This window comes from Mchenga conophoros, linkage group LG15, assembly GCF_057382185.1.
Source record: "Mchenga conophoros isolate Kocher_MC1m ecotype Shallow Benthic linkage group LG15, M_conophoros_male_GT1.1, whole genome shotgun sequence".
Taxonomy (NCBI): Eukaryota; Metazoa; Chordata; class Actinopteri; order Cichliformes; family Cichlidae; genus Mchenga; species Mchenga conophoros.
Genome location: NC_140540.1, coordinates 29,823,731 through 29,843,070, shown reverse-complemented (window position 1 = coordinate 29,843,070; position 19,340 = coordinate 29,823,731). Strand labels below are relative to the sequence as shown.

At 41.7% G+C, this 19,340-nt stretch overlaps 1 protein-coding gene across 3 annotated transcripts in view; it reads right to left on the bottom strand.

Moving 5' to 3' along the window:
* Positions 1 to 19,340, bottom strand: part of cnih3 (cornichon family AMPA receptor auxiliary protein 3) — a 149,716-nt gene that overhangs the window by 85,412 nt on the left and 44,964 nt on the right. For all 3 annotated transcript variants that reach the window (XM_085246883.1, XM_085246881.1, XM_085246882.1), the window contains exon 3: positions 609 to 656. In XM_085246883.1, coding sequence (XP_085103009.1) covers positions 609 to 656 — 48 coding nt within the window. The remainder of the gene's footprint in view (positions 1 to 608; positions 657 to 19,340) is intronic.

The following is a 19,340-nucleotide window of genomic DNA, read 5'->3' as shown; positions in this document are numbered from 1 at the left end:
TGCAAGTAACCAATCAGAATGCTGTGACGTCATACTTTTGCGACTTCGGGAAAAACTAGCGTAAAACAAAAAACTGTACTTAAGCTGCATGAAACCGCCTCTGTCCACCGATCAACGGACCCTGACCCTAACCCTAACCGTAACCCTTTAATAAACAGTAAGCAGAATTAATATTGTCCTTGCAACATTGGAATTTCATAAATGCACGAATGGCTTGGCGCGCAAAGGAATAACGTCACAACAATGTGATTGGTCACTTGCAATGTTGAACCTGGAACAACATTTTCATGATGGTCTGGGAACAACACCAACACGAGGATATCAGATCATCCCAGGGGGTATTGTGTGTTGATTTTTTTGGGAAAATGAACTGATTCCATTTTGGAATAAAGCTGTTACATGAAAAAAATGTGGAACAAGTCAAGTGCTGTGAAAGCTTTCTGGATACATTGTATCAGATGTCACCTGAAAACGGAATTTTCACTACAAGATGCATTTCTTCTTTCCCTCTTATTCTGTGCACTTCCCTACCAGTCTCCAATCTGCTTTGTTTCTGACCATGTATAGGACTTGCACAAGATGAATGAAAATTGTTGTTCACTGCTTACCTTCCTCAGCAGGTTGCAGATCCTCTCGATGTTTCGCAGTCTCTCCCTCTGTAAGAGGAGCAAACGGAAAAGTTATGATGAAAGACGAAACTACAGAAATACTGCACATTTGTCCTTGCACTGTTAAGTTGCACTTCTTTTGAGAGCCAGTGCTGAAGGTGAAAAATCAATGGTTATCCCAATTTTGCTACTGCACAGAATTTAAGATAATGTGGGGAAGCATGGTGGCATGGTGATTAGCACTGTTCCCTCAGAGCAAGAAGGTCCATTAGGGACTTTCTGTGTTGAGTTTGCATGTTCTTGTTTGTCTGTCTGGGTTTTCTCCAGGTACTGCAGCTTCCCCCTAAAGTCTTTGGACTGCAGTTAGGGGTTAGGTTAACTGGTTATTCTAAATGGCCCATCTGTGTTAGCCCTGTGACAGACTGACAGTCTTTCCAGGGTGTACCCTGCCTCTTGCCTTATCACAGCTGTGATAGGCTCCAGCCCAGCCCACGACCCTGAATTGGATAAGCGGAAGAGGATGGACGGATGACTGAATTAAGATGTGCTCATTTTCCTTCTACAGAAAAATCTGTTGGAGAAAATTATTGGTCAATGAATTTAGCTCTTATGTTGAAGAGAGAGCTGAAGACAAAGTTTTCAATTCACTTATTTCTAATTGCTTCCTCCATCTAGCCTTACCTTAAGAGTATATAACTCACTCATTCAGGATCAGAGGAGAGTCACTGATCCCCCAAATCGAAAGCAGAATGTCTTCTGGAAACTCTCATGTGTTTCAGTCATGTAAAACTGGGAGAAGATCCCAGGGCAGTCCTGGATATAGTGGACAAATTATGTCTTTTATTTGACTTTGGTATCCACCCTAGAAGAACTGGGCGAAGTCTTTGCATTTTGGCTTCAGTTGATGCTCCTGTGATACGTGGTAGTGGTGGGTAACATATAAATTCTGAAAACATTTGAATTTGTACCCAGTTGAACAACAGGAAACATATAGTCTGGAGATCACGTTCTCCTGCACTATGGTCATTTTTTCTCCACATTGATAGAGAAAGTTATTCATTCATACATAGCTGATTTGTGGAGCTTTTTCCCAGCATTAATGGTGGCTGCTACTTGTTTATATAAGTTTTAATATTTGAGTGTTCTCAGCTTGTATATTAAGCTGCAAGATGCTTAAATCAGCACTCACCACAATGCTGACTCTAAAAGCAGCTATTTCACCACTGCTTTTAACATCATGATCAAATATTAATCAATTCCTATGGATGACGCAACCTGCATTTGACTGGCGGTGCTGCAAGTCCACAGGGGAGCAATGCAAAATACCGACTGCTTATAAATCATGTATTGACCCGAGTGTCAGCCCGCTTGTGCTTGTGGACAGTCATTTTGAGTTTATCTGTGCGCCTCATATACCGTCTGCAAATGTCAACAACAGAGGCTCTGTGGGAATGATGAAGTATATGAAAAATTATTTATCCACGTGCAGAACATCAAAGGTAGCATGTCAAAAGCTGAACCGATATTTAGTTACCACATAAGAAAAACGGTAATAAAATGCATGAAAATGAGCTGAAATAACTGGAGTGAAAACACACTCGGGTGCCTATGAATACAGAGTTTATGAACATTGCTCTGCAGCGCTGCTTATTGTCATCCTTCCTCACATACTGAAAGCCACGGGCAGTCTCTGCATCTGTTTACAGCATAGTTTGACCTAAATTTAAGCCCTTTGCGGTTTTTAACCTACCTGCACATTTTTTATACCACATTTTTTAATGCTTACTGCAGGCGGAGAGCACATGAATTAGATTTTTCTGCAAAAATGTGTCAGCGAGAACCCTTCCCTGTGTGTGTGTGTGTGTGTGTGTCTGTGTCAGAGACAGAAGAAGGCTCTCATTGGAAAGACATAGGCTTAGAGAGACAAGATGCTGTGTGTGTGTGTGTGTGTGTGTGTGTGTGTGTGTGTGTGTGTGTGCGCGCGCGCGCGCGCAGAGGCAGTGAGAAGTGGCTTCTGTCCGTTCTGGCGGTGAGTTATTTCAAACACACAGCAACACCATGAAATATGATTTGTATTCAGCCCGAGGCTTAACTTTGATTCTTATATTCACTGTAATTTGTTTGAAATGTTGGAGTTTCATTTTGTGAATGTAATTTTAGTTCAGAACTTGAGCTTATCATTAGTAACAACAACATTATTAATAGAATTCTTATTGTTATTATGAATTGCTTATTATTAGAATATAGTCAATGAACAAATTCAAATTCAAATTCAAATTTTATTTGTCACGTACACAGTGATACACAGTACGATATGTAGTGAAATGCTTGGACAACTGCTCGTGACCTAAAGAAAACAAAAAAGGAAAAAGCTATGAATAAGATAGGAAATAAATATGAAAAATTAAAAAGGGTAAATTTAACTAGGAAGGAATAAAATATAAATTAAGGTTAAAAATGAAATAACTGTACAACACAAATTAGAATGAAGGGTAAATTTAACTGGGAAAGAATAAGATAAAATATATAAATTAAAGTTGAAAATAAAATACCTGTACAACAAAATACACAATATAGAACTATATAAGAATGTATGAAGAAATATAAATAAATATATATATATACACACACACAATAACAGCAGCTGTACAAGTATTAACCAGTGTTGTGCAATCCACATTATGTCTTGTGCAGTGCAAATATGCTTAAAGTGATTTAAGTGATGAAGTGAAAACAATGTCCAGAATGTCCAGTGTGTGTGTAAGAACTATATGTGTGGGTCAGTATTGTGTGGTGGTGTGATTGAGAGACCGTATCGCCTGCGGGAAGAAGCTCCTCCTCAGTCTCTCTGTGTTGGTCTTCAGGGAGCGGAATCTCTTTCCTGACCTCAACAGAGAGAACAGTCTGTTGTTGGGATGGCTGAGGTCCTTCACCATCTTCCTGGCCTTGGTCCAGCACCGCCTGCTGTAGATTGAGTGCAGGTCAGGGAGCTCGGAGCGGATGGTGCGTTCAGCTGACCGCACAACCCTCTGTAGAGCTCGTCTGTCCTGCATGGTGCTGTTCCCGAACCAGGTTAAGATGTTTCCCGCCAGGATGCTCTCTATGGTGCACGAGTAAAAGTTCCTGAGCACCTTGGAGGGCAGTTGGAAGTCTCTCAAGCGTCTGAGGTGGTAGAGACGCTGACGGGCCTTTTTCACCATGGTGTTGATGTGACAGGACCATGACAGGTCCTGCGTGATGTGAAGTCCGAAGTATTTGAAGCTGTCCACTCTCTCCACTGGGCACTTGTTGATGACGGGGGTCTGGTAGTTCCTCTCCTGCTTAGTGCTGAAGTCCACTATCAGCTCCTTTGTCTTACTGACGTTTAGAAGGAGGTTGTTCCTCTGGCACCAGTTCTCCAGATTCCTAATCTCCTTCAGGTAGGCCGTCTCGTTGTTATCAGAGATCAGGCCCACCACGACGGTGTCGTCAGCAAACTTGATGATGGTGGTGGAGCTGGTAGTGGCCACACAGTCATATGTGTACAAAGAGTACATCAGGGGGCTCAGAACACACCCCTGGGGGGCGCCAGTGCTGAGAGTGGTCGAGGCTGAGACATGTCCGCCCATCCTTACTGCCTGTGGTCTGCCAGTTAGGAAGTTGGAGATCCACTGACACATAGATGAGCTGAGTCCCAGATGCTCCAGCTTGGTGGTGAGTGTGGAGGGAATTATGGTGTTAAATGCAGAGCTGTAGTCTATGAAGAGCATTTTAACATAATTCCCCCTTCTAGTGTCCAAGTGAGTGAGTGATGTGTGGAGGAGATGAGAGATGGCATCGTCTGTGGAACGATTTGGACGGTAAGCGGACTGTAGTGGGTCCAGTGTGTCTAGTAGTGAAGAAATGATGAAGTCTCTGACCAGGCGTTCAAAGCACTTCATCACTACTGAGGTGAGGGCTACAGGGCGATAGTCATTGAGAGAAGCAGGGTGGGGTTTCTTCGGGACAGGAACAATGATGGACTCTTTGAAGCATGTGGGGATCACCGACTGAGATAAAGAGATGTTGGATATCTACCCACGGCTTCTGGTTGGGAAACGTTGTGATAGTCTTTGTCTCCACGGTATCATCTGCTAGTTTCCCGATGAATCCCACAACCGCTTCCGTAAACACATTGACATCATCATCGGAGCTGTTTCTGAACATGCCCCAGTCTGCGTCATCGAGTGCGTCCTGTAACGCGGCCACCGATTGATCCGTCCAGCACGCGACCTTCCTCTGAACCGGAACTTCCTGTTTCAGCCTTTGTTTGTATTTTGGCATGAGGAAGATGGCGGCATGATCAGATTTGCCAAACGGAGGGCGGGATTGTGCCTTGTAGCCGTCCTTGACCGTAGTGTAGCAGTGGTCCAGTGTCCTTACACCTCTGGTGGGACAGGTGATGTGTTGATAAAAGTTCGGCGCTGCGCGTTTGAGGTTGGCGCTATTAAAGTCCCCCGTCACAATAAGCGCAGCGTCCCGGTGTTGTGTCTGGTGCTGTGTGAGTGCCTCATGCAGCTCGCATAAGGCGGTGACCGTGTCCGCTTGTGGTGGAATATAAACGGCACTTATAATGACCGATGTAAATTCCCGAGGTAGATAAAAAGAACGACACATGATGGACAGTAGTTCCATATTTGGTGTGCAGGAGCGTGTGAGAGGAACAACGTCCCGTGTCCTGTCCATGCGGTGAACCGAGAAGAACTTGGCCGGCTGGATGGCGTGGTCCGGCACCGCTGGGTTCAGCCATGTCTCGGTGAAGCAGAGGAGATTGCAGTCCCGAATGTCTCTCTGGAACTTTACCCTGGCCCTGAGGTCGTCAAGCTTGTTCTCCAGTGACTGGACGTTGGCGAGCAGGATGCCAGGCAGAGGTGTGCGGTGTGCACGAGCTCTCAGCCTGTTCCTGACGCCGGCTCGCTTCCCTCTAGGCCGCCGCCGCTTCCCTTTGTTCTCCCTCAAGATCTCACTCGGCCAGCTCGGATCCGGAGTTAAAAACTTCTAATTGTGAGTACATTGTATACCAATAGAAACAAGAGTGTCACTGTCATACCTAATGTACCCAATGGTGATGATTTTGCCGATTTAGAAACGCTGAAAACTAACTTAAAAAACAAAGACAAAGAAAAAGTGGTCGGAGCAGTCGTGACAGCAGCTGACCTCACCATCTTTCATTCAGAAGAGTGAAATCACTGTAGCTAGATTTGTTGGTAATTTACCAGGTTCAGTGCTATTTTATGTATTAATCCAGTTTCCCATTTCATTAAGCAAGTCACTCTGACATGAGCTCCATATACTTAAAATATGCCAGTGATATCTCATATGTATCAACATCATATCAACATGTAAAAAAATTCTGTGTTATGAGATATTTGACGTAACTATTGCTGTCCAGTGCCAGGACTTAGCTACCTTCTTGACACTAAAACTTTGGCAATGCCCTAGTCTGTAATTGGTTTCATACTAGGGCTGTTCGATATAAGGATATATATCGGATGACGATATAAAAAAGTCTATCGTTTCATTTTACGCTATCGTTTGTTTCGTGGTGTCGCAAAATAAACTGTTTACGGCAATATTTTTTCATCGTTTTGATGGTCACTGTAGTGGCTATATTAATTTCTTAAAGTTCTCTCTTTCTCTTATATTTTATATAACCACACTATGGATTTTTTATGCATTGTCGTTAGCAATAATGACGGTAAAACCATCGCGTGTCCGGTTGTTTATTTTCCACATAAACCTTTCACAATAAAGCTCAAGATCCTGTTGAAAAATAAACCTTAGACTCAAACGTTAGAACAGGCTTTTCCCCGCAGCACGCTTTGTAATAAATACTCACATACTCAATTCCTACAACTGATGAGGATGTAAAATGAATATTTGATTATTATTTTTAAGAAGTACAGACTGCAACAGAGGTTCCTTCAGGAAAATGATTAATTTATGTCTGCGCTGTAAATAATGAAACCAGAGGTTCCTGGGTTGGAGGCTGCAAACAGCTCTGAGGTAACACCACTGCAAGAACAGCGAGAGATGAGAGTGTAGGACATAAATAAAACATGGTGGGAAAATGAAGGTGGCCATTGTATCTCTTTATAGCATTTAGGTGTTAAGAACCTCATTCCCAAGATTAATGGGACTTTACCTCTATAGATAGATGCTGTTTATACTCATAATTATTTGACTACTCCTTGAAAAACTCTCCACAATCTGCTCATCAATTTAATTCAATTCAATTTCAATCAATTTTATTTACAGCGCCAAATCACAACAACAGTTGCCTCAAGGCGCTTTATAAGGTAGACCCTACAATAATACATACAGAGAAAAACCCATCAATCATACAACACTCTATGAGCAAGCACTTTGGCAACAGTGGGAAGGAGAAACTCCCTTTTAAAAGGAAGAAACCTCTGGCAGAACCAGGCTCAGGGAGGGGTGGTCATCTGCTGCGACTGGTTGGGGTGAGAATTTAACATCCATCTGATTCTGGAAATTAAAAGATCAACAATTCTGGAGTGGCTGCAGCTGAGGAGATCCACTGATTGGAAGGTTGGTGGTTTGATCCCCACATATCCTTGGGCAAGATACTAACCCCAAGTTGCTTTCCGATGCATCCATCAGATTATGAATATGTGTGAATGTTAGATAGAAAGTACTTAGAAAAAGCATGGATGAATGAAACAAGTTGTATAAAGCACTTCAAGTGCTGAAGTGCTTTATAAGAATCAGTCCATTTAACGTGTCTAGGTCTTTGTCATTATCTTGCTGAAATACGCAAGCCTTTCCCCAAAAAGATCTGCATGGGAGCATATTGCTCTAAAAACTGTATATGCCTTTCAGCATTGATGTGCCCTCCAGATGTGCAAGCTGGCAGTTCTATTGGCACTAATGCATCCCCATAACATCAGTGATGGAGGCTTTTGAACTGAACACTGCTAACAAACTGATTGCTCTCCCTCATAGTTTGGAGGAAAATCCTTGTATTTGAAAACGAATTTTACATTTTGATTCTTGTGAACCACAGAAATGTTTGCACTTTGCCTCAAACCCGTTTAAATGAGCTTTGGCACAGAGAAGATGGTGATGTTTCTGGATCATGTTCACCAATAGGTTTTTCTTTGCTTGATGGAACTTTAACACATACTTGTCGATGGCATGGTAAATGACTTTGGAAGTGATCCTGAGTCCATGCAGTGATTTCCATGACAGAATCATTCCTATCAATAATGCAGTGCTGGGTGAGGACATGAAGTAGGGATGCACCGATACCACTTTTTTGGAAACGGGTACGAGTACTTGCATTTCAGTACTCGCCGATACTGATTACTTAATAAAAACATGATTTAAATTTGCAGGTAACAGCTTTAGTCCTATAATTTAACAACAAATAAACAAACAAGGGACCAGTTTGGAATTAAGAACATTTATTTAAAATGAAAAGCATTTTCTATGCAACATATTACAGAATAAATAATTATAAAAAAAACAAAATTTAATTTTAAATTTGTTTGTCTGTTTCTCTGTTTAGAAGTCTCACTAGCACAGTCACAGCTGGGATGACATCAGAGGCTAGTGCGTCGTAGCTGCTCACTTTTTTAGTTAGTTCCTCAAAGGGGGCGAGGATGGCAACAGTCGTCTCCATAAGAGCCCATTGGTGAGCGGTGAGATAGTCAGGGGCTGTATCCCAATTCAGGGTCTGCAGCCTTAAAGGCCACATTTCAAGGCCGATTACGTCACCGCGACGCGACGAAGGCTGTCCCAATTCGAAGGCTGCTCGAAATGCGGCCCTCAAATGCGTCCTTCATTTCCCTGAATTTTAAGAACGTGGCGGTGTAGACTTCGTGACCCAACATATCCCAGAATGCATAGCACGGCGGTGGGTGTGGATAATTTTGCTGAAAAAAACGGTGGACAGGGTCGCCCGAAGAGTAAACTTTAAGTAAGTACTGAATATTATGTCACTTATTTATGTGCAAATGTTTAATAACGAAGAACATTAAAACATTACTGTTGGCCACATGTCGGCAAAGTTATGTGACATTAATGACGTTTGTACAAACTTGGTTTTAAAGCCTTTACTTTAAAATATACGCCGTTCAATAGCTGACCTTAATCTTACAGAGAATGATCAAAGCTCATGTAGAAACAAACAAACAAATGAACAAATGATTTTCTCCTTCATTTCTGTCAAATAAAGCTGTATGAAACGTTTCCAGCTGTTAATATCATGGTTGCTAGGCAACCTGGGCAGCGCAACGGAGGCTAGACCGTCCCATTTCACAAGCCTCGCACTTCCGGCCTTAGCGGTCTTTAAGTACGCGGCCCTTGAGGATCGTTGAGGCTGCGTACTTTAAGGCTGCAGACCCTGAATTGGGATACAGCCAGGGAGTTCGTGCACTCGCTTTTGCTCAATGAGGGACTGGAGTATGTAATACGTGCTGTTCCAGCGCATCTGTACATCCTGCTGCAGTCTCTTTATTGGCTGGTTGAGCTGTCCCTGAATGTCCTCAAGGCGGGAGTAGGCTAAGGTGGAATGTTTAAAATGCCCAACTATTTTCCGTCCCACTGCTATAGCATCAGCTATGCTCCTCTGTGCTGAAAAGCGTGGGTAAATAAGCGTGGGTAAACTCTTTGTACTCGTTGTTGTGTTGGGATTTTAGGTGCTTGATTAAATTGCTTGTGTTAAATGCGCTACCTTTAGAGCCTCCTCTGGACAATTTCGCTGAGCACAATTTGCAGTCCGCCTTTGTTTTCGCGTCTTCGTTCACTTTGAAATAATTCCACACAGCTGATATGTCTCGCCTCGCTTTCTCCCCGCTCTGAGCTGCAGCCGGGGCGGGCACTCAGGGCCTGGGGGCGGGCACTCGGTGCCTGTGATTAACCCCTTACATGCCGCTCAAACATAGACAGGTCTCAGACCATGGTATCGGTCCTCGGTATCGGGGGACTTTTAACGAGTACGAGTACTTTAGAAAATGTGGTATTGATACCAGATACCGGTATCGGTATCAGTGCATCCCTAACATGAAGATTACGGTCATCCAATAGTGATTTTCAGCCATGTCCCTTTCAGGCTCTTAACATCCATGAGATCAACAGTAACGAGGTGAGGGTTAGGGCTGAGTTTGTTTTAACCTTACATGACTCCATGTCAATGCCAAGATATTCAGAGTGTTCATATTTTTACATTCAGGAATATTATTCTGAAATTCATCCACAATTTGTAGTGTTAGTTTACTGCAGATTGATGAAACTTGTAATGAAACTTTCCATCTATACTTCTGAGAAATGCTGAGATGCTAAGAAATGAATAAAGTTGTGTCTAAGAATCTAGATTACTCACTGATGCTTATCAAATAAACGCCAGGACTTTAGACCCTCCTGGACAACGAGGGTCTGAGGGATCTTCCAGGAATGATGACACTATATTCCGGAGGACTGGTTGGTGATAATTTGATACCTGCTGATCTCTAATCTTGAACGTAACCTGCTCTCAAATACATCTGCACTACAACTTACCTTTCCATAATACTGAAAATGCCGTAAGTTGCCTGGATGAGACAAAATCCCAGTTGATTGCAAAGTCCACTGGTGGACGTTAACAGGTTAATGGTGGTTAGGAAATCGCTTCTAGATACAGTATCACCACCGTCTATGGTAGTAGTGTGTTATCTTCCAGATACAGGCAAAAGCATGGAGGAATCTACTTTTTAAAGGATTTAAAGGAAACTTTAAATATAAATTACATTTTATATAGAGATATAGAGATTATAGAAAATTAATTTAGAAATTTAAAATATAAGATAAAGATGTTTTAGCTGAGGGAACTTTAACTCTGAGGATATGCTGAAAAGTTCTTGGTAAGAATTTATATTAACAGACAATTTGAACTCTCCCTCTGTCCTCTGATGTGACCTCAATCACTAGACTTAGAGACAGTTGCACATAGTCCTATCTTCCTGACATAAACAAGCCACAGCAGCCATGACGGACTCTGTCTGATAGCCAATTATCTCCACTGCTAATGTCCGGAACTGAGCATCTCATCAGGGACCAGTCCAATTCACTTCTGCACCGTCTCCCCTTGCCTTCATCTCCTGCCGGGTGTGAAAGACAAATATATTCTGCTATTATATGTTCAGTAATGTGTGTTTGTGGGTGTATGTGTGCACCCCCCACCCCCCCCACAACTGTCTACTCATTTGCAAGCAATTAGGCTGATGCCTCTTTGAAATGTTACTTTGGTTGACAAGCAAGCGAGCAGCATGGAAGTATAAACAGGAAATGAAAAAGAAGGGGAGAGTGGGTTGGAGAGGGATAGATGGAGTGGGGAAATTAAAGTTACCTTCATTTTAAGAGGCAGAGCAGTTTAAGGTCACCGGCAGTGTTGGGACTAACGCGTTATTAAGTAACGCGTTACAGTAACTACGTTATTATTGTGGTAACGAGTACGGTAACTAGTTATTATGCCAAAATCAGGAACGCGTTAGTCGTTACTGGGATTTAGATAGGCTCGTTACTCGTTACTTCATGTGGTGGCTATCGCGGAGGTTCCACAGATTCAGTAACATTAGCAAGTGGTGGAGGCCAGCAGGTGGATGAAGGAAAGGGGACGCAGAAGGAAAAGAGACCCGAGGCGGCCGCCGGTCCAAGTGTGAACTGAACTTCGGGTAAGAAGTTATGACCTGCAGTCTATCTGGGTCAGATATAAACCAAGTTTAGGTGGAGTTTATTTTCGTTATTCTGACTTTTTCTGTACTGCGTACTAGCTAGCATGACGGAGTTTCTATACAGCTGGGTGGGTGCTATGAAGTTAATGATGTTGAACTTTATTTTGTTCATAAGTTATTAGAGTTGCCAACCGTCCCGTCTGGTATTCAGAGAAAATATTACGCGTTTCTTATTGAGGTGAAAAGGAACAGTTTGTCCCGTAATTCAGCTACAATGAAAAAGGCACAAAGCTGGAGTTATTCTGTGTCTTTGCTGCACAGCTGCCTCTTCTTCTTTCATTCTCCCCCTCCCTCTCCCGTTTCTACTTCAATCATGAAAACTGATCAATGATCAGCTGATCGGCTTTTCTCTGTTGTTTATTTATCGCCCACTTTGCGCCGAAAGAGGAAACCAGCGGATGTCGCGCTAAACAACAGCAGCATGTTTAAGCTTGATCAGCTGTTGTTAGAATTTATTTAATATTAATTTCTAGTATCAGCTGATGTTTGCTGGAGCCACAGCTGCAAAAAAGCTGCTGGTCATGATATGGGTTTGTACAGTGGGGCAAAAAAGTATTTAGTCAGCCACCGATTATGGAAGTTCCCCCACTTAAAATGATGACAGAGGTCAGTAATTTGCACCAGAGGTACACTTCAACTGTGAGAGACAGAATGTGAAAAAAAAATCCATGAATTCACATGGTAGGATTTGTAAAGAATTTATTCGTAAATTAGGGTGGAAAATAAGTATTTGGTCACCTCAAACAAGGAAAATCTCTGGCTCTCACAGACCTGTAACGTCTTCTGTAAGAAGCTTTTCTGTCCCCCACTCGTTACCTGTATGAATGGCACCTGTTTGAACTCATCATCTGTATAAAAGACACCTGTCCACAGCCTCAAACAGTCAGACTCCAAACGCCGCCATGGCCAAGACCAAAGAGCTTTCGAAGGACACCAGGAAAAGTATTGTAGACCTGCACCAGACTGGGAAGAGTGAATCTACAATAGGCAAGCAGCTTGGTGTGAAAAAAATCAACTGTGGGAGCAATTATCAGAAAATGGAAGACATACAAGACCACTGATAATCTCCCTCGATCTGGGGCTCCACGCAAGATCTCATCCCGTGGGGTCAAAATGATCATGAGAACGGTGAGCAAAGATCCCAGAACCACACGGGGGGACCTGGTGAATGACCTGCAGAGAGCTGGGACCAAAGTAACAAAGGTCACCATCAGTAACACACTACAACGGCAGGGAATCAAATCCCGCAGTGCCAGACGTGTTCCGCTGCTGAAGCCAGTGCATGTCCAGGCCCGTCTGAAGTTTGCCAGAGAGCACATGGATGATACAGCAGAGGATTGGGAGAATGTCATGTGGTCAGATGAAACCAAAGTAGAACTTTTTGGTATAAACTCAACTCGTCGTGTTTGGAGGAAGAAGAATACTGAGTTGCATCCCAAGAACACCATACCTACTGTGAAGCATTGGGGTGGAAACATCATGCTATGGGGCTGTTTTTCTGCCAAGGGGACAGGACGACTGATCCGTGTTAAGGACAGAATGAATGGGGCCATGTATCGTGAGATTTTGAGCCAAAACCTCCTTCCATCAGTGAGAACTTTGAAGATGAAACGAGGCTGGGTCTTCCAACATGACAATGATCCAAAACACACCGCCCGGGCAACAAAGGAGTGGCTCCGTAAGAAGCATTTGAAAGTCCTGGAGTGGCCTAGCCAGTCTCCAGACCTCAACCCCATAGAAAATCTGTGGCGGGAGTTGAAAGTCCGTGTTGCTCGGCGACAGCCCCAAAACATCACTGCTCTCGAGAAGATCTGCATGGAGGAATGGGCCAAAATACCAGCTACTGTGTGTGCAAACCTGGTAAAGACCTATAGTAAACGTTTGACCTCTGTTATTGCCAACAAAGGTTATGTTACAAAGTATTGAGTTGTATTTTTGTTATTGACCAAATACTTATTTTCCACCCTGATTTACGAATAAATTCTTTACAAATCCTACCATGTGGATTCATGGATTTTTTTTTCACATTCTGTCTCTCACAGTTGAAGTGTACCTCTGGTGCAAATTACTGACCTCTGTCATCATTTTAAGTGGGGGAACTTGCACAATCGGTGGCTGACTAAATACTTTTTTGCCCCACTGTACATCTGATGAGAGGGAAACATGACGATGAAACCAGGAGATGTCCTTACTGAATCATCAGAGCTGAACAGGTGATGGAGAAACAGGTTTACCTTTTAGCTGACATGAATGAGTTGAAGGGAAGTTATGAACTGTTTCTGAGAGACAAATAACCCCAGGATCCTTTTTTAGGTAGCTGACAGCTGGTAACTGTGCAGGTGCGGATCTAGCAAAGTTTTGCCAGGGGGGCCAGGTAGGGCATTAACAGGGAGAGGTGGGCACAAAGAAATACTTTTCTTTCTTATTCTCATTTAAAATGTCTAGCTTTTAAAAAAGAATTATCTGAATCTTACAACAAACGATTGATAGATTAATGCATATATACCATCAGAACAGTGTGCATCACTGTCACAACAGTGTTTGTTTTTATTCAAAGGCTTTATGATTTTTCCTATAATGGTGGGCCAGTCTCTAGTCAAAATGTCCGGGACGATTTTGTTGTCCCAGTCCAGCCCTGTATGCAGCTCATCTGTTGTTACCTACATCTTCCTATTCAGAAGGCAGAATTTCCGAGTTCTGAGTACAATCGAAAGCACCACGACTGCAGTTTTTGTGTTGGATGTAAAAGGCGCACGTGACACTGTGACGTAGGCTAGAATCATGGCAGCAGTCAATGGCGGTCCAGGCGTGGGATTTCTCTTGTGGAAATATGCACATTATCTTTTCCTTTCTATTGGTAGGTGGCACAGTGCACTTGTGGCATGTAAGCAAGCTAGAAGACTGGCAATCTGGCTGGATATCCAGTTACGGAAGCAACACATTAACAAGAGAATTCTGAGTAAAACCAAAGTTACTTTCCCTAGTAACTAGTTACTTTGAAAGTAACGAGTAACTTGAAGTAACTGAGTTACTTTTGAGAGACGTAAGTAGTAATGTAACTAAGTTACTATTTTAAAGTAACTTACCCAACACTGGTCACCAGTGACCTGTTTAGCATAAGGGTCCTAGTTACATCACAGCTACCCATTTATATGTATTATTCACCTATTTTTCATACTTAAAGGGAACATCTTCTAGTTTCTAACCATGACTTTACCACACCCTAAAATGGTTTTCTTGTAGCCTGAAGGATGTTAAAAGGACCTGCCTAGCGTACACTTAATAAACTGATGAAGTTTGTTCATAATGTTTAAATTCTGCCTGTCACTAGGTGTCTAAAGGTGACAGGCAATGGAGAGAAAGTGTTGGATGGCTTGCGGTAGCATTTAAAGAAGTCTGAAGAGGCTATAGAAGCTGTCATCAGTTTTGCCTGCATGCTTGGTGTGATGCTGACGCTGAGCAAAAAATGAATATTGGAAACACTCAAAAGCCACAAAATCCCAGTTTCTCTTTTTGTCATCTTTCTTCTCACTTATCACTCTGATGTCAACTCAGACAATTTTATCAGTGCCACTGGCTACAGGTAATAATAGTGGATGGGAATATGGTGGCACAAGGAGCCTCACTATAGTCAGTCATATAGGCATCAGAGGCCACAGGGAGGAAATTCCACTTAAGGCAACAATGTAATGAATAGTAAAATGTGTTTTCCTCACAGGACATCTGTGTTTGTGTGCATCAGTGTGCGCACCACTGAAATGTGTGAACTCCTAACAGTAATTGCAAAGCAAGCTGTTTTTTAGGATTGTGTAGAACAGAGTATGTTCTTGTGTGATAATATGTACTCCAGTGAACATTAAATCTTTACAATGTAGTGTTCTGCTCTGGCATTCATGTGGATGTTGCTTTGACTCTGAATACCCATCGAAGCATTGCCTGCAAGAGGTTTTTTATCATGCCAAAAAACTTGCAACTTGCGCATTCAGGTTTGTTGTTGGGACTGTACAATAAAGCAACATCTGAAAATACCCATATTAATTGACACCGCTGTAGGCCCACATTAACTTGATCCTTACTTGAAAATGCTTTGATCTCTATTTAAAATAGTTTGTTACTCTCTAAAAAAAAAAAAAAAAGCCCTCCACAAAGCCAGGACATCTTACTATTTGTCACTGACTCCAGGGTTGTTCCTGTTTTCCTTGACCAAAGATCTGTTGAGCCAATTATTTCTTTGATCTGAACTAGTATTCCAAAAATGTTAATTCTGTTCATCTGGACATAACGTTTTCAGTGGAGAAACTTTTCATCGCTCATACAAGTGACTTCTTCAGTCTCAGCTGTCTGCAGGTCAGCTAATTCAATAAAATCCTAATTCTGGTCTTCCATTTTCACAAGCTATCCTGATTGAAAAACAGCCATAAAATGATAAAAACACACATACAAATTCTGGAAAAAAAAAACTTTAGAAACCCTCCAGTAAAAAACAGTCCATATGTTTTATGGGTAAAAGCCATTCCTCCATGTGATGTGACATTTTTCATAAATTTATTCCTCCAAGTTTCCCAGATTGCTACTCCATATTTGAGTGTGTGTGTGTGTGTGTGTGTGTGTGTGTGTGTGTGTGTGTGTGTGTGTGTGTGTGTGTGTGTGTGTGTGTGTGTGTGTGGCAGTTAGAGGGGAAACAACAAGAGAGCAACTTTTACATAAAGTTTACTGTGCAGCAGGGATGGATAGACAGTGATGCCGAGAGATAGCACCTGACCATGTGTCTGCATGAAGAATGTGCCCAGTGTGAGGTTCCTCCCTCAGGGAGCAGGCTGACAGCAACTGCTAATTAGACTTGCTGGTTTCAGAAAGATGGAGACAGATAGAGCGGAAGGAGGAAAAGAAAACAGAGATATTATGCAAAAGTTAGGGAGAGACAGATCACATGGACAGTTTCAGTAAGAGGCCATGTGTGTGTTAGAGAGATGGAGGGAAAAGTGTGGCTGTTCAGAATGAAACCATCAAACTGCCAGAAAGGTAAATGAGAGAATGTTTTCTTATTGTATACCAAAAACCAAGATGTGTGCAAAATATGTAGGAAATTTGGTATTCTTAGTCCTTTTAATGAAAAAAACAAAACATTTATGTGTACTGTGTAAGTTATTCAGTAAAATTTGTATTGTGTCTTATTGTAATTTCAACCTTTCAGTTAAGGCTTACATGGCCTAGTTAAATTTATTAGTGTGCACACTCACACTATATCCTTGTGGGGACATCTCATTGATATAATGCTTTCCCTAACTCTAACCTAACCATAACCTAACTGATACTTTGACACTCAAACAACATTTTGAGTCTCAAAAATGCCTTCAAACTTGTGGGGACTGGGATCTTAGTCACCCATAACGGCTGTTGGTCCCCACAAGTATCGTAAACCTCCAATTTTTGGTCCCCAGAAAGAAATTAATACACACACTACACACACAGAAAGAAAGAAAAAGAAAGCACCAGATGTCATACAGTGGCTCTTTAACACACTTTATCCTGAAAAGAGTTGAATACCCACTTTGCAACCCACTTCCACTCATCCCCTCCTTTTATGCAGTTCCTGACTTAATCAATTAAATGTAATTTTGAGAGAGTTGCTTTATTTTCTTACAATCTGTTCTGAGGTTTTCCCGTTCCTCCAAAATTTCTAAGATTTTCAAGGCCCCTGGGAACCCAGCAGAAAACTAAAACATCAAGTTGAACTCACCGTAAAAACTTTTACGAGTAGCCAGAACTTTAACAATGCCTTTAATGAATGTGTATTTTGGAAAGAAATCATGCAATTCAAGGCCACATTTTCATGTTAATATTGACTGCAGTGATGCGTTTCATGTAAGGAGGAGGAGAATGGGGGAGGGATGGGTTAAGGAAATGTGGGAGAGTGAGAGAAGAAAGGAAAATGGAAGAGAAAATTAGATGGAACCTTTTGTACCCATTCCCTCGCTGGTTTCTTTGATACGTTCAGCATTGCATAATGATATGCAAATATGACAAAATATGAAAGTGGTACTGAGCGGGGAAATCTGGTCTAATGCACTGTTTTCAGAGTTTTGAAAATGCCTTTCAATCTGAAGAGTCCTTTTCATTTGCCTCTTACGAAATCCTCATTCAGCTATTTCTCCCCTTTTCTGTCTACCAGCTTCCATCTCAAACTCTTTCACCCAGTTTGCAATTTTTTTCGGAAGTCTTGCTCTTTCTGCAACTTTTTCTCCCTGCTTCTGACACCCATCCCCAAGCATGTACGTATAGAAGTCAATAGTCCTAAGAAGCTATACAGTCCAGAGCTTTTAAGTCAATGTCACCTTCAGGCTCACTGCTGGTGCTATAGCAGTGTGCATTATTAAGAGCCAACTGTAAAAGCTCAGAATACTCTGGGGAGAGGGGTTTAGAGCCCTGGAACTGATCCTGAAACAATTTCACCGAGAGTAGGTTTCCCACGCTAACCAACCCCGAAGAACATCTTTCTCTGCAACGTCTCCTGATTGCTTTTGGGAGTGGTAACACTGAATAATTTTATGTTTGGGAGGAAGAAGAAAGAGAAGGGAATGAATTAGATTAAAAAAAAGAAATTTATACAAACCAACCAATCGTAAAGCTTCTGCTGGGCGCTGAGTTCCTAAAACTCTTACCCATATAACTAAATCCGAAAGGGCTATGTTTTGAATATATGTTGCCCTACATGAGATTTTATTCCTGCCTATAATTTTCTGCATATATGTGGATGTAAAAAATGATCCCCTTTAATTACAGCATTGCAGTAACAAAATTCAAACGCGGCACATTTGTAGAAGAATGAAAGCCATAAAGGTTAACATAGATGTCTTGTCTGCACACGTCAGTCTCAAGTCAGGAAGTGTATGACCTTTGTGATCTTTAATCTTGGGATTGGACCAACTTCAAGCTCTTTTTGTGTGTGTTAGTCCAAAAGTCCAAAACAGTTAATGTTTACAGTCAAATCAATTAGTTTCAAACATTGTCAGGGATTGGCTTGCAGCTTCGTATCTTTGTGTCTCCTCGGTTCTCATGAGGGAAGAACCAGTCTGAAATGTGGAGAGCACATCACACTCAAAAAGCAAGATTTCTATCAGTAACAGTAAAAGTCTCATCTATTCAGTTCAGTTTTAAATTAAAGCTATCAGTAGTTTGGAGATATTTTGCGATTGCTGTAACAGTAAGTTCTGGCATGTAGTTTTCCATATTTAATTTGCTAAAATGCCACATGGTGCCCAAGTGAGCTGATGCAATTAAAAGACTAAGCTGAACTTCTCTGGCATCTTCTTTTACACTACAATATCTTTGGTAACACTTCTTGGGATCATGTGTTTAAACACCACTCTGCATTTAGTCACTAGTAATTCTTGTCTTTTCCTGTCTTCCTCCCCTAACCGCCAGTCCATTGTGATGGCTGTCCCTCCCTGAGTCTGGTCATGCCGGAGGTTTCTTCCTGTCAAAAGGGAGTTTTTTTCTTCCCACTGTCACCAAGTGGGTTTTACCTCTGTTATTGTTGGGTCTTTACCTTAAAATACAAACTACCTTGAGGCAAATACTGGGACTATTGATACTGGTGCTATATAAATAAAATTGAATTGAATATTTTCTGCTCTTCTTTAACATAATAAGTTGTTGTCATCTCGTCTGATCTTTACCCGTTTAACTTCTGCTCAAAAACTAAGGTGGATCTGCAGTAATAATAAAACTGAGGGCAGGAAAAAAGAGATTCGCACAAATAAGAGCCATGCACATTAAAGACTTTCACGGTCAGCTGAAACAAAGAAAGTGCAAATTTTTCACGTTATTTATTGTGGTTCTGTTCTCTATTGTTTTTATTTTAAATGTAAATTGTGTACATTTATATATTTTGTGTATTAACTTTTTTCTATTATTATGAGCCTCTATTCATAATTTTTACACAAGACTCTACTGTAGTCTTTTGTAAAAGCATTAATGT